General features: G+C 45.4%; 1 protein-coding gene across 1 annotated transcript in view; it reads left to right on the top strand.

The window, feature by feature from the left end:
- The window catches only part of CARNMT1 (carnosine N-methyltransferase 1), a 486,389-nt gene extending 471,406 nt beyond the window's left edge, over positions 1 to 14,983 (top strand). Inside the window, exon 8 of the mRNA XM_069625830.1 lies at positions 14,074 to 14,983. Within this exon, the coding sequence (XP_069481931.1) occupies positions 14,074 to 14,187 (114 nt within the window). The 3' untranslated portion in view covers positions 14,188 to 14,983. The remainder of the gene's footprint in view (positions 1 to 14,073) is intronic.
- Positions 14,984 to 15,907: the final 924 nt, after the last annotated feature.

Here is a 15,907-nt window from a genome sequence, read left to right as displayed (position 1 = left end):
CTTGCCGGAAACACCGGGGATTACGACCCGAGCGTTCTGGGAAGTCCAGTGCCAGTAAATGTTAATCCCGATTCCTGTTTGAGTCTCGTAGGACTCAATGGGAATAGGGACCATGGAAGCACTGGCACCGTTAACAACGGTGCCGATGCTTTAGTGAAACTCTGTGGGCGGGTGCCGTTCCGCCTGCCAGGTCTGACCCCGGCGGGCAGAACGGCACCTGCCCGCAGACTCGTAGTTTGCTGGTCTGGAAACAGTGCCGATAGGCTTACCGGCACTGTTGTTTCCGGACCGGCAAACTTGTAATGAGGCCCAATGTATTTACTGGTGACCCATCACTAGTGTCATGGGTAATGGATGGAACCGGTTCCACTAATGTATCTTCATTTGAATGATAAAGAAAAAGATGGGAGTTGAACACAAAAGAAATCAAAACACATTCATTTTTTATTGTTCTTCAGTTACTCCACTTTTAAAAATCTCTTCAGTAGCAATGAACATAAATACAATTACAAGTACACTATTTCACTTTAAAAAAAGACCTCAGTAAGTAGACTCTTTGTACACAAGAACACCTCCAGTAAACATTGGATAACAAATTGCTATTAGAATGTTAAACTTGTTTGATAACAAAACTTACATCTTGATAAGTGACCTTTTATACATGATGGATTTCCACAAGTGGTGCAAAGACAAGGAAATGATAATGAAAAAGATGCACATTTTTATAATTGAATATACCATTTCATTATTATCAAGTGAAAGTCAACTTTTATAATTATCTACATTTTTTTAAAACTATTTAATTATATACCTGTTGAATGTTGCTGGTGTCACAGGTAATTGATCAAGTTAGCACAATACTGTCCTCTGTTAAACTTAGAAATAATTATTTATACAAAAAATATGCATTATAAAGTTACTTTTAATTTCCCGCACTTGTTCTTTGGTAAATAAAAAACGTACAGCGTTTAGAGAATAACTGATTCCATGAAATTGATTTATAATCCTACTTCAATGTAGGCATTACTGTCAGTGTTGCATGACACTACATTGACAATTGCATGTATTCATATTTTTCCAAACTGTTATTCATTGTAAACACGTAGAATATTCGATTAATTCCAAAACCAATGCAATTTTGATTAATTTCTCATATAGGTAAAATGGAACTGACTAGCCTTCAATAATGTTGATTTATCACGTGTAATACTTCCTTCACCTGACTGGTTCCAAATGAAGAGTATGTTGCCGAAGTACCGACATCCTCCTGTATATAAAATGTATTTTCAATTATGTTTGAAAAGAAGTATAGCAATATAAAACCAAACTTTAAAAAATCTATTGCAAATCTTGGCAAAAAGATTTTAAAAATCAATATTGAGTTAAAAGTGCAGCTGGGCCTTATGCAAACATAGTATACTTGCAAACAAATTAAGAATTCAAAGTATTGCTTGAAAGTGCAGTTAGCTTTCTGTTGATTCTGTATTCTTCAGAGGTGTAACGGTCTGCCCTTCCATCAGTGTGCTCTACATAGTTTAGACTTTTGAATCCATATATTATCAAAATAGTGCCAAGTACAGATAATACTATTAATGTCTGACAAAAAGCATCACATTGCAGTGAACTATTTGTGAATCAGAAAAATTAGGAATATATTCCAGCTCAGTCTAAAATGTAAACACGTGTTAATTCAGACATAATTAAAAAATGGACAGTAAAAATGATATTGCAATTTTTGGAAACCAATTCCGTGACATCGCAGTAGCACCTAGGCACAGATGTTGCGAGATTGTGTGATTTCTTTATAAATATATACACAATAATCATTCTTGGTTACTACTCGCCTGACTGTGTGAAGAAACACATTTGGATCAGCATTGGGAAGTAACTTAAAAATGAGTCTAGGATGACTCTTTAATGAACTTTTATGTTTCATACCGATCTTTTCCAAGAGGTGCATGCTGCAGATGTGGGATCAATTACCCCTCACGTCCTCCAAGACATCCTTGGCTCTTCTGTTGATCCCGGATACTGGAAAGCTACAGCTGAGCAACCATGATCGCGTCAGTTACTTATCAATATGGAAAATGTGCACCCCTGTACCAGTCTTTTCTTATGGCTACCCAAAACAATACATGAAAGCATTGTTTGAATACTCCAGAAGATCTAGTAAAAATATTACAAAATGAAAATAATAATTAAAGTATCCCCGTGGTTTATACGACGAGAAAACAGGAATAACCGAGAGTCAAATTTCCTGAAATTGTTAAAATATACGAAGAGATTCTTCAACAAAGATAACAGTGTGCAATGATGATGATATCTGTAGTAGACCACTCAGATGTTTTCTTGCTTAGGATTTTAAGTAGTCTATAAATACTTTGAAAAGTGGGTGTGTATGGGAATTTGTTGCTTGGAAGGACTGCCCTCAAATTTTATAGTCGTTTTTTTTAGGGGCGTGATATAATATTGGGCCATAGCCATATTTGGGTATATATAAAGATTGATGAACGTGAATGATTGATTAAGTCAAATTTCGTAAAAGAATGTGGTCACATACCTACAATCATTGTGAGTGCAGGGCCTAGGTGAGAACTGCCCTTGATGTGGGTTGGGTCGAATAGGGATGAAGCGAGCAGAAGAGGCCTGGCACCTTGTCAAAGGGCACATAGATGTGTTGTTTCAAGGGGGAGTACGCAGACACCGGGTCTGGGGTGGCCATGCGGCCAATGGTCCCAAGACTGAAGACCATCTTTGAGTTGTAGATGGTGTTCGGCACCTGATGCGTGCCCAGCTACCTATCCCTCGTTGCGAGCGCATGCCCCAAGTGAGAACTGCCTTTGGCAAGGAAGATTATGGATAAGGAAGATGCAAGCAGATTATGCCCTGCATCTTGTGAAAAGGAACATGCATATGTTGATTGAAAGGACATGGTCTTCAAAGGGGAGTATGGAGACCCCATCTCTAGGGTGGACAAGTGTCGATATATGTAAGAACACATTGGGAAGTATACTGACTTGCACTGCGGTGGACTTGCTGGCCCAAAACAACAACCCAAATGAGAAGGCATGGACAAACTGATAACAGTGCGTTGATAAGGGAGAAGTGGTTGGCTTCATCATGATGGTATGATTGATATTGTTAATATATATTCGAGGCAATCCCAATTACATTTGTTGATCTGACATTTGTTGATAGCATACCATTTTTATTAGTAGACAGATATGTATTGTTGGTGACTTGGATAAACCTTTTCATTCACTTGTCATATTACTTAATTACTTTAATTTCCTACTAATTTCCTACAACTGTCAGTGCAAGGATTGTTAACATTTAATAAGACTTGTGCATTCATAAATACAATCACATGAAATTTAGAGTAAGTGAAACACAGAAGTAACATGTTAAGAAAAAATAGGAATAAGAAATGCAATCCTTAGAATGCAAGCACTGAGCGTTTTGGTATTGTGACGTTCAGGTTTGTGCCTTGTTGTAAGTTGTTGGGGAACAAAGGAAAAAACTTGAATGCCGTTAGTGTATTTCATTTCAAGTTTAGTTTTACTAACTTGAAGTAATTATAAAGTAAACAATTCCAGGTTATTAGCGACATATATTTCTCCATCATTGGATCTTTCATAGATTCACATGCTGTCAATATTCCCACTCGGGCTAGAAATCCTCGGTTACACCTTTCCTATTTTATTAAAAAGAAAAACGGGCGTCTTGTGTTGTCCAATACCCTCCTATATAGGTGCTTTTGGTTCCACCAAATGAGACATCTGGTATGTAGCCCTGGAGCGTCTCTTCATAGTCGAACTGCATGTCATGCTGGAAGGACTCCTCGTACATTTCTCCACAAGAAAATCTACTTCAAACATAAAGATTTCTTCAAAAGTCAAGTTAAAGACAGAGCACCTTCTTCAGAACAGATAAGTCACTGTTCTTTGGGATGGAGCGCAGATCGAAAAAGTTGCTGTTAAGGGCCTGCTCTACCTACGTTTTTGAGGTAGTCCAGCACGAAGAGTACATTTATTGTCCCTATCCCAAAACACTGAGGGACAGACAGACGACTAGACTACTGGCTCAATGAAGGGAGTTACCCCCCCTCCTCCATCCCCCACCATCTCCCATGCCACCCACAGCCCAGAAGAGTCCTCCAGGAGCATGGCAGTAACAAGACTGTCGGAAAAAGACCCCCCCTCACAAAAGAGGGCAAGGTCTGAGGAAGGACCTGCAAAATAAGCATAAACACCATGACAAACGCACCTGTGAGATGCTGTCAACAAGCGAGGCCTCACTCAAACCTGTACCATCGACTGGCTCATCGGCGAACGGCACAGGCGGTCCATCACGAACACCATCAGTAATTCCAGCTTCAAAGACCACGTAGTTGGCAACATCCACACCATCGGCAAAACTGACATCACAAAAAGGCCTCGTCGCAACACCGACGACAACACTGTTAACAGTCCACGAAAGATCACACACTGTTGAAGCCCTCGTCAATAACTCAACTCGTCGATGAGAAAATCACCCCAGTCAGCGGCATAATCGACGCTGCACTCGTCAACAACAGTCACCACAAGCAACCTTGATGATACACTCGTCCACCAAAAAGCATACAACCGTGCAGAGGGAATCAGTGTCAACGACCAGGCAAGACACACCCACAGAAAACAGAGAAAAAGTGGCAAAGGAGGCTGCAGCACCTAAGGGGGAACAAATCACCAGACTCGCTGGAAAGTGCAGGGCAGATAATCTCCCCTTCACCATAGAAGGGGGGTGCATCCAGACACATCCACAGTATCGCCAATCCCCTACTCACATCATGCCAGAGGAAATATTGCAGGATCAACTCAGACTTTGAGGCCCTATAGGGTGAGCCACTGGTCCTTTCAGACTCAGAAGACAGAGTCATTTAGGAGGATCAAATACAAGAATGGACACTATTGCCAGCAAGACCCCCTCGACTTCCAATGCACGGGCCTCCCGGCCACCTGAGGCACCTTCTGCCCAACTCCACACATCCCAGGGCCAAGCCAACCCTTGGTAAACCCTGTGGCAATGCCAGGCCAACACCTGTTAAACCCTCAGGCGTTATCACTACAGGTATTGTCATCTTTGCAAAGCCTTTTGGCACAGCTAAATACAAGGCTACCACCAGAGCAACAGGGGGCACGTCATCACAAGGTGCACCAGTCACAAGGTCACCAGGACGGTCCAGATCACCAAGGAGGTCAAGATCGCCTACCAGATATAGATCCCCGAGAAGATCTGCATCTCCACATCGGCGCTATCAAAAGGTTATGGCCAAGCACACAATATCTGGACACCATAGGTCTCCATCACTAACAGGGTATCCAGAAAGCACCTTCTAACTGCCCCATACTTCGGTGCCTCCGAGGGCTTTCAACTGACAGCGTGCTGGGACCATACCCATGGTGAAAGGTTATATACAAATGACAAGATGAAATGAAACACAACAGGAATGGGCGCAAAGTTGTAAAGTTATCATTGGCACATGAAACCTCCTACTGATCTAAGAATAAAAAGACGGGCACGAAGGCTTGAGATTGAGAAACTCCATTGTTTTGTGATCAGAAAGGGTTTGTTGATATTTATAGAGCAAAGAGGCGTCTTGAGATTTTCATGGACATATGCCAATAGATTGCACATAGGGGACATTATAATGAGACATCCACTGGCGTTGTGACAAGGGGCTTAAGCTTAAAGTTAGTGTCTGCTGTTAGCTTGAGGGGCGTGTGTTGTGATTTACTGCTGCCAGGACACTTGGGGCGATTAATCAACGGATAAGAATCACAATATGGTGGTTTCCGACCCATACGGTTCACATGTCCGAATGTCTGAAAATCGAAGGTAAGATGAAATGGGGAAAAAAAGTGATAGATTGATATCTGGTCAAAAATACATGTCATGTACATTGGCCCAATAAAACCCCTGACAGAACCTCTCATGTAAGTGTTTTTTCAATTAGTACCCGGCGAGGAGACAATAACTATCAATCTGATTGGTCCTCGCCGGGTGGTTACCCGTCTGACAAAGACTTACCTGCCTTTGAGGGATGTGTCCCTTGAAGTTCCTTCCCGTTTTCTGTCTGGCTGCCATGGAAAGGGAGAAGGGACTACGTGTAGTCCCTGATGGCCATTTTTGTGTTGCTTTTTTTCTAGAGTTGATAAACAGTTGCTATGCCGTGTCTGAACTCGAGGAAAATTACTATTACTACCCTTGGAGGGGGCATTACCTAAGTGGTAATGCCCCCCTTCTTGGGTTCTATTGCTTTATTAGTCTATGTTTACAAGTAACGGCACAATGTTATGAATTTGTTAGCGTGAGCAGTAAAGTAAAATTTCTCCAGCATGGAGGTCTGGCATGGATTGAAATGCTCCTGTATATCCCTGTCGTCAGGCTGGGAATCCTCGGTAAAGAAAGAATCAGTTTAGTTTCTGAACTGTCTTTCTACTAGTAACCAATCACTGGTCTCTGGGTCATACTGCCCCCAGCCAATAACTGCCCTCTACCTAATCCCCTCCTCTGGCAGCCATCTTCAGATTTTTACCGCAAGTTCAAGTGTTGGGAGTCCTCGTGCTGTAGCTCTCGAGCTTTTACTGTGTATTGCGTTTTTTCGAAGAGTTTACTCTTATTTTTTCGGTCAATTCGAGCCTCATGCTCCACCGATTCTTCTTCTGATCAACGGGGACCCGTTGTGGACATTTCTACGATCTTCAAGGGTGGATTTTCGTCGAATTGCACTTCTTGGAGGATTCCGGAAGACCTTTGAGGCCTACCCCAATTCGGACATGGCCCGGGACAAAGGAGATTCGACGCCTACTGGATCCAAACTGTTTAGGAACTGCCCAGGATGTGGACTGCAGAACGTCTTTAAGGAGGACGAGCACTCCCGGTGCTTCTACTGTCTACACGCTGACAAGTTGCACATGGAGGAGGACTCTGCGTTGTGCAAGAACATGTCCGTCTGGACCATGAAGGACCGTCGTAAACGACTCGCTGACTGGCTAGAGGCGAAGAGCCCAGCAGCAGGTGAGAAGAAGTCTGAGCGGTCTTCTAAGACCTTTGAGGGCACTCTGGCGACGGGGGCCCAACAAAAGGCAAAGCACCGTGAGTCTGCGGGCACCGGGAGTGCCGTTGTTTCGGGCTCGACTGCCAGGCAGGGCGCAATGTCACAGACACCATCATCCATGAGCCAACGTTCTGGCTCAGTGAAAAAGAAATCGGAGTACCCGGGTAAGCTTCGGGAGAAGCCCTGGTCGATCCTGACAGAGAAAGCCAAAGGGGGGGTGAGGCGGTGACCCTCCCCCTAAGGTGAAGGCCTCAGACGCGCCCATAGTCGTGAAGGCACTGATTCACCCGGCGAAGGCCTCGATTGAAGGAGTTGTGGTGGCCCTGCAAAGCCTGCGGAGGCTACCCCAGTAGAGACAACTTCCGGGCCTAGAGTTTCCCTGCCACCCCGGAGGGAAACATCTTTCCAGCCTATCGAAGACCCCCGTGAAACCCCGGGATGAGGAGGGCGGGGGGCACGGTAGCCCTAACTGACACAGATACCACCTCCGAGGATGAGCTGGCTGGCGTCAAAGCTATCCTGGACAAGAAGATCGAGGAAGTCAGGACCTACGGGAAAGATCCCGACAAGGCAGACATAGAGAGCAACGGTGGAGACAAGGAGCAGCCGCCAGTGGTGGAAACAGAGGACCCCACGCCCCAGCCGTCGCTCCTGTCGCAACCGATGCCTACGCCACAGGACAATTCAGGAGCAATCTTGATGGCTCTGCAGACCCTGTGTACGGAGATGAGGACAAGGTTGTCCTTACCCCCAGCGGACGATCCAGCTGCGCCTGGACCGTCGGGGAGCCCACCAAGCAAGCTGAGGTGAGTCCATCCTCCCCCTCCCTTCCAGCCTTCACCCCCATCCCCTCCCCTGAGGGACGAGACGGAGATGGGGACAGAGACGGCGACGACGTGGACTGACGACGGTGGCGATGACGGAATGGATCTCCCGTTGCCTCCCGCCCGGGCTTCCCTCCCACCCCCTCCCCAACGAAATTGGCTCCTTTCACGCCATGATCTCCAGGGCCTCTGAGCTTTTCCAACTGTGCCCCGAGGAACAAAAGAAGGGGGATTTCTTTACCAACAACGGGAAGCCAAGAGGAAAACTGTACTCTCAGTCCCACTGTTGGACGATGTATGGGACGAAGGACTGTCCCTTTTGAAGAACCCTTCCACGGCCCCTGCAAAGAGGGACCGGTACAAGAAGTACTGGGTCCCGGATTCCGCTCCTATGTGCCTCAGGGTGCAACCGACCTTGGATTCCGTAGTCTCTGCGGCAGCCAAGAAGAAAGCGGCAGGGGCGACAGCGTTATCCTCCACTTCCCCGCCGGACAGCGAGGGAAAGAAGCTAGACGCTGTCATCTTGTCGGCAGCGACGATCATTAAGGCGGCCAAAGCCCTCTCGATCGTGGCCCGCTATGATAGGGAGTTGTTGTTCAAGATCGCCCCTATCCTGGACTTCCTCCTGGACGACAAGAGGGTGGAGGCCCTGGAATCCTGCAAGAAGGTGAGGTGGCGTCGATCACGCCATCACTGTAGCAGCAGACGTCGCTGATACTGGTTTTTGTCAGATGGGCAACAGCGTTTGCCTGTGCCGGCGCGGTTGGCTCAGGGCCACCGACTTCCGTAAGGACATGCAGACATGCCAGAGACAACCTGTTTGGGAAAGCGGTGGACGAGTCGCTAAAGGCCATCAAAACGGACACCGAGATGGCCTGTGCCCTAGGCACTCTTCATCAACGACGGCCGTCCTTTCGGACATCCGGAGGCTAATCTCAAGGTGCCTCCAAAGGATTTGGCGGCAGTTCATCGTCGTACCGCCAAGCTGCCCGTTCCTCGTCACAGGAAGCTTACAGAGGCCGCAGCAAGGACAGTGGATACAGTCATCGCCAAAGAGTCCAGGGTGGCAAGTCCTCGGCGAAACAGGACTGAACCGGCCGTGATGTCGGGCCCCCACGTAAGCACCCCGGTGGGAGGCCGGCTAGCGAACTTCATTGGCGTCTGGGAGTCTAACTCCACCGACCGTTGGGTGCTGGATGCCCTGGCCCACGGGCACACTCTGGAGTTCCAAAGGAAGTGCCCCCGTTTCCCACCTGTGGCCAGGAAAGAAAACCACGTTCTACAGCTGCTTCTGGAGGTATGAGCCATGCTGAGAAAGGGCGCGATAGAACTCGTCCCAAAGAGGCTCTGGGGCTCCGGAGTATACTCGCGGTACTTCCTCATCCGAAAGAACACCGGCGGATGGCAGCCTATCCTGGACCTTCGGCGCCTCAACAAATACATTAAAGCCCAGAAGTTCTGGATGGTTACCCTTCAGCACGTGCTGGGACAGCTGGAGGAAGGCGACTTCCTATCGTCGCTGGATTTGAGGATGCTTACTTTCGATGTCCTTTGTATATAGGGATGTGAAAGTTCCTATGTTTCGTGGTCCAAGGGCGGCACTACTGTTAGGGAGAATTCTCATAAACGGCTGATTTCCCTTACCTAATGAGTCCCTCAGCAGCTTTGCTGGATTTCTAGGGTTTATTTTTGTTTCACCTGGTAAGAGTGTGAGCCTTTTTCCCACTCTTACGTGTTTTGCTGTGTGTGTTTTTACCATTTGTGTAATCTTGGGCTCTGGAGCCTCACCTACTCCATGAGCATCATTTTTGTGTGTTACACAGCACCTTCCGTGCAGTGACACAGGGTTGTCTTTTAGACTTCCCACTGACTCCATTTATCTGGGACGGACTACTGTCTCCCAGAAACATGTAAAGTTGTCATTAACTGTATATAGTCTCTTAAAATCACAGACCCAGTACAACCCATCTTACATGGAGTATTGGAAAGGGTTAATTCTTATCCCTTTTTGTCTGTTTCTCTTGGAGCACTGTTTCACTCCCTTTTCATCAAGACTTGGCTGGTGGCAGTGGTAACTACCCTATTTTTCATACCGCGGTTATCTTATATAACCATGGTATTGTTTTAGGCTATTTTATTAGCCTTGAACATAAACCCGCTTGACCAAATATATTTTATTTCAGCTACGGCTGGGTTTATTCGCCATTTCTTTTTGTTCGTCTTTCTCGTGTTTTACTCTGCGCGCCAAACCAGGTTTGGTCCCTTTGTTCGCCGTCTTTTCACAGGCTTCTGCATAGAAGCCCCCCATAAGGTGCCTGAAAGTCTGGGTAGGCAGGATGTGAGGGAGGGGTCTTAGGACCCCTGCCATGGGTTCCCTTGGTAACCCAAGTCGCACTCCTGTTTGATTGGCTGGGTGACTGTCCTTGCCAGGACAGCCACCCTGCTGTGTGATTGACAGCCAGGCTGTGTGAATGGGGGAAAAACTGCATAAAAAGCAGGTCTCTGGGACTGGAAAGGCAGAGTCGCCACTGGAGCGAAAGGACCAACAAGGAGCTGATGGAAGAGGACCCCTAAAACGACTGAACTGCCTGGTGAAGCCCTGCTGCAGGTCTGAATCTTCAGAATCTGACGACAGAGAAGATCCTCCAGGAAACTTCTTCCCTTGAGCTGGTGGGACCAACCAGTTCGCCCAAACTGCAAGCCAGGACCCCTCCTCTGGTTGAATTCGCTGTAGAGAGCTACAGTGTGCTGGATAGCTAGGAAGGTCGGACCCTGCTTGGGTTTTAAGGAGCGCACCTTTTGTTTCGCTCTGCTGCTGGTTTCTTCCCTGGGTAGTGCAGGACCCGCCAGTCTTCCTACTTCTTGTCAGTCCGACAGTCGCTTCAGGAACCATGAGCCTGCAGGAACTACCAGGAACGTCCGCCTCAGCTACAGCTTCGTCTCCATTTTAAGGTACTGTGCAAATCCGATTGTTCGTTTCGTTCAGCCGTGGTGAAAGTGTTTGAAATCTTTCTCCAATCCGAGTGCTTGTCCTTCTCTTTGAACTAACTTTTCTACCAACCAACTTTGTCCGGAATCTGTGGCACGAACTTTACTGCAAACTACCCTGAACCGTGTGATCTTGAGCAAAAGACTTTTGACCCATTGACTTTGGCCCCAAGCCTTTTCTACCTGATTTTATCACTGTAGTTTCTTTTGCTCAATTGCCCCGAGTACTTACCTGTTGGTGTGGTTCAATTTCTATTAATTTTCCATTTGTCTTTCTCTCCCTTTTAGATTGCTGGAGTGCCATTTTGCTCCTACTTCATTTCGTGAGCTTAACTTGTCTTGAACTTATTGGGAGTGGTGTGGTGTATTAAGATTGTGATTTTTAAACTTCTTTATGATTAGTGAAATGTTATATAACTAAAGAGTAAATAAATGTATATTCTTTTACTTGGAAACCTTGAGTCAGTGTTTGTTTGAATCATAGTAATTGCTGTCCTTTGTGTAACTATTTGATACTGCTCATTTGCTCTTGAGATAAGTCTGGCTGCTCAGCCAGCGCTACCACTTTACTGTGTAGTACAGGCTTGTACCAAAGGTGAATTTGTACTGTCACTTGTAGTCTTAATTGTGTGTGGTGTTCCCAAATGGTATTGCATATAATTCTGCCTAACTACTAGTTCAAGGCCCTGCCCTTCGGGTTGAAGTCGGCTCCAAGGGTCTTTACCAAGTGCCTGGCACCGGTGGCGGTGCGGCTGCGCCTGCAGGGGATCCACGTATACCCCTACCTGGACGATTGGCTCATCCGAGCAAAGTCAAGAGAACTCGCCGTTGACCACACAGCGAAGACCGTCCGCCTACTCACGGAACTGGGATTCATCAACTTTGCAAAGTCCCACTTGGTGCCGTCGCAGGACGCCCTGTTCCTAGGAGCCAGACTTGACACAGTGAATGTGGTGCTGACCAGGCTCATGGGTCCGCCATTCGAGCCCCTGCACTCTGCACCGGTAAAGTTCCTATCGTGGAAGACAGCTTTTCTTGTGGCCATCACCTCCGCACGACGAGTGGGAGAGATCTAGGCCCTCTCCTGTAAGCCTCCATATCTGACATTCCACGAGACGAGGGTAGTGCTGAGGACGCACCCCTCTTTCATGCCCAAGGTGCCGTTGGACTTCCATCTCAAGGAGCCCTTGGTGTTACCTGTTTTCTTCCCATCGCCTTTGTCGCCGTCTGAGAGGACTTTGCACTCGCTAGATGTGGCTAGAGTGCTGAAGTTCTACGTGGACCGCACGAAGAGTTTTTGGAAGACATCACAGCTGTTTGTGAACTTTGGACCTTTGAACCAAGGGAAGGCCCTCTCGAAGGCTTCCATTTGCAGATGGCTCTCCGCTGCATCGTGCACTGTCACCGGTTGGCAAACTGACCGTTGCCCGGCCGTCCGAGAGCCCATTCAAGTAGAGCGATCACCGATACTATGGCGTTCCTGTCTGGTGGGCCCCTGCTAGACATCTGCAGGGCTGCTACGTGGAGGTCGATGCACACCTTCACGAGTTTCTACTGCGTCGACCGCGATTCCAGGGAGGAGTCCAGTCGGCCAGGCAGTGCTGTGCAACCTGTTCGCTTGAAGGCGAGCCTGGTGAGGAGGTAAGAGATGCTTAATGTTGAGTTTTTGAAATGCTTAATGTTGAGCCTTGACACCTCCCGTGGCTGTGCGTGTGTACTGCTATGTATTCTGGTATTCATGAGCATGTGAATCGATGCCAGACCCATGCTGGAGAACAGTTACAGGTAAGTAACTTTTTCCATCCCTGTAGCTCTTGTACACTTGGCCTCCACTGTGTCCACAGCCATGCCCTCCAGTGCTTTTAACAGAATACTTTTAACTGTTATTGATTTACAAACTGCTAAAGTGAGCAAGAGAAGGCTTTGTTCAATGTCCGAGGGAATGTTGCCTTCCCTAGGCAGCTTTATGTAATGGTGACTTGCTCACGAGTGGCCTGGGAAGGGAGGAAACCTTTCACCGATGTTTGGATTTTTATTTGAGTGCAGCTTAATGTTTTAGTCGTCAATGGTTGGTCAAGTGACAGACCGTCAACCTTCTTATTACACAATGCAACCTCAAACATGTTTTCTTGTTAGTGTGCCCTAGACTTATGTTATGCTTTTGTACGGTGTCAAATCACCATCTTTGTTTCAAAGCACCAAATCCTTGTGTGAGGTATATTGTGCCCCACCAGACCATTGAGGGTGGGGAATGCAGAAAGGCTGTTTGCAGTGGTGTCTAGTCAAAGGATCGAATCTAAACGGTCGACAGGTCAAAGGGTCGACAGGTCAAAGGATCGAATTTTTTTTTAATTATATATATTTTTTTAGGTTTTCGTTTAGGGAAAAAAAGTGTTTTTTAGCAAAAAAAATGTGAAAAACAAAAAATAATTTGATCGTTTGACCTGTCGACCCTTTGGTGTTGTTCCTTTGACCTGTCGACCCTTTCACTGTCGATCCTTTCACTGGCAACCGTTTGCAGTCACATGAGCGGGAGTTCGGCAGGGCTAAATGCTTTTCTTTGTATGGATGTGTGTTTGTCCATATAAAATGGACAATCTTCTAAAGAGAGACGACACACAAATGTTTGTGTTGAGCTGATATACGTACAGACATCTGTGGAGCTCTTGTATATGCCCTCTGTGACAACAGAAATGATGCAGAATTTCCAACCCCATTCCATGCTAAAACAGAAGATGTTAAAGGGGGAGATGTGCATTACAAAGAAGCTTGCAAGTCCTTGACAAACGAGAAGTCCAGCTTTTGAGTGCATAGAATTAGCCATTTTGAAATGTAAATCTGGGGAGTATATACACTTGGGAAAGCAACAGGAGGGATTTCACGAAAGCTTGAGGAGGCTCCAAGCTGTAGACCCTTTAGTCGGCGGCAGCATAAATGGTGGTTTGGGTAGTAGGTGAGCTCAGAAAGCCTTCAAAAACCTTTTCAAAACAGGGCCGGATTACATTCTTACTTGGAGAAACACACATTTATTTGCACCAATACTGACCCACCCTCAGACTGAACGTTTTCCGACAGCAGTCTGTTAATTTTCGAAACAAACTAAATTAAGTATTGCTTTTTCAGAGCATGTTGTGAAAGACGTATTTTTTTTCTTCTTTTTAGGTGGAGAACGAGTCTATACTGTCAACTTACACTGTGAATGATTTGTCCATGATGAAATATATCTACGAAAGTGTATTCTTTGTCGCTAGAAAACCAGAGCAGTTGCCTATTTAATTGGCATCTTACACCAGAGTAAGGACGTCTGTAAGGAATGGGTGATTGAAGATTACACAATGGATTCTGGCTTCGGACTGAAGACCAAACGATGCAGCTGTGCCTTCACATTTGACTAAAGAGTTTATTTTCTTATGTCCTTGTTGCTAACTGGTAGACGGCCAGTGACACTGATATGATGAGGATTATTTGTGGAAATGTGGCCATTATCAAAACATTTTTTTTCCTCACGCCGAAATGACCTGTGTGCGTGGCAAGTGCTCTTTCACTGGACCTTTGAGCCTACTCCACATCAAGCCTGCAATGCATCCAGAGTGACTGACTCTCTGCTCTTGCTTTTTAAGTTCTAATTTATGCACCATTCAAAAGTATTTAAACGGCAATATGTGATGCGTATTCCACTTGGGTTGCTAATATGGACATCTTGGTATGGATGTTTCCTTACATTCCTATAGTTCACGACATTTGCAAGACTTCAGAGCAACACCAACGTGGCTGCGAAAGCATCTAGCTCTGGCTTCCCTTTAGCACCCAAATCTCTGAGCAAACAAAATGGGCATTAGTATCAAATGCGTAATATTTTTCCTCTTAACTTGCATTAACACTTTTTTCTCAGTGACAAATCTCAGAATTGTGCAATGGAGGAACCGCATTATTGGTGTTGAAATGTTATGACCGTGCTATGTTTTTAATAAATGTATATAAAGTACACATGGCACATAATCTGAACCTTTTAACTGTAAATGTCTTACATATTTCAAATCGGGCATAATAAACCGAATTGTGCCATTATGAATACTACTTCATGCAGCTTTGTTATGTGCAATTTTGGATTTACTTACGCAAAGGCTATTAAGTGTTTTTAAAGGTTAGTGCTCTAGATAGATCAAACAGGTTCAGAAAAATGCCCTATAGAACGTGACTGGGAAAATACTATTACTAGGAAGCCATGCTTAAACGTGTTCAATATCTGACTCAAAGAAGGGCTTACAATTATTGAACTAACAGTTCACGCTCTTTCAAAAGTCCAACTCCACGCTCTCACTGAGCTGTGTCATTGTGGACACCTACTTAAATAATTGCTTAAAATGGTTCGCTTGAAGGAAAAACTCAAATTGTAAACTTGGGTCAGAAAATTAAACTGCAGCCTGAAATGCAACCCTTTAAACTGCCGTTAATTCTACTTGAATGTAATTTACCAATTGACGTTTTCTCTGGTTGTGGCAACTGTATCAGGTGCTGCTTCAATGATGATGTGACAGAAATATATATTGTTTCTATGGTGCACACAGTTTTCTGCTGGATACATTAATGATGAAATGCACATTGAAGTATTGGAATAATGAATGCGATCCCCTAGTTTGGAAATCCTATGATTTGTCCCCATTTTTTGAAAAATGTTTGCTGTCTTATGTACCACATCGCAGACCAACAAAACAAAATGCGTCATTCATATACATAAGCAATCAGACAAAGATCAATGAAGGCACAACCATTACAAAAGGATTGTTATAAAAAGTATTCAATTCATACAAAATATTGATATCCCATAACCAAGTGGGACAGACATAGGGTTTAGTATAACCAATTACTATAAACTAGTATCGAAATTGTACATTGAACATATTTTCTCTTATGAACAGAACCACACACGAAAATCATAACTCAAACATCCATTCACTTTCTAACGTCAATCATCCAACATACATTCCAAATACCT

The sequence above is a fragment of the Ambystoma mexicanum genome, chromosome 6p (genome assembly GCF_040938575.1).
Source record: "Ambystoma mexicanum isolate Mex_15411 chromosome 6p, UKY_AmexF1_1, whole genome shotgun sequence".
NCBI lineage: Eukaryota > Metazoa > Chordata > Amphibia > Caudata > Ambystomatidae > Ambystoma > Ambystoma mexicanum.
This window is presented reverse-complemented; position numbering and strand designations above follow the sequence as displayed.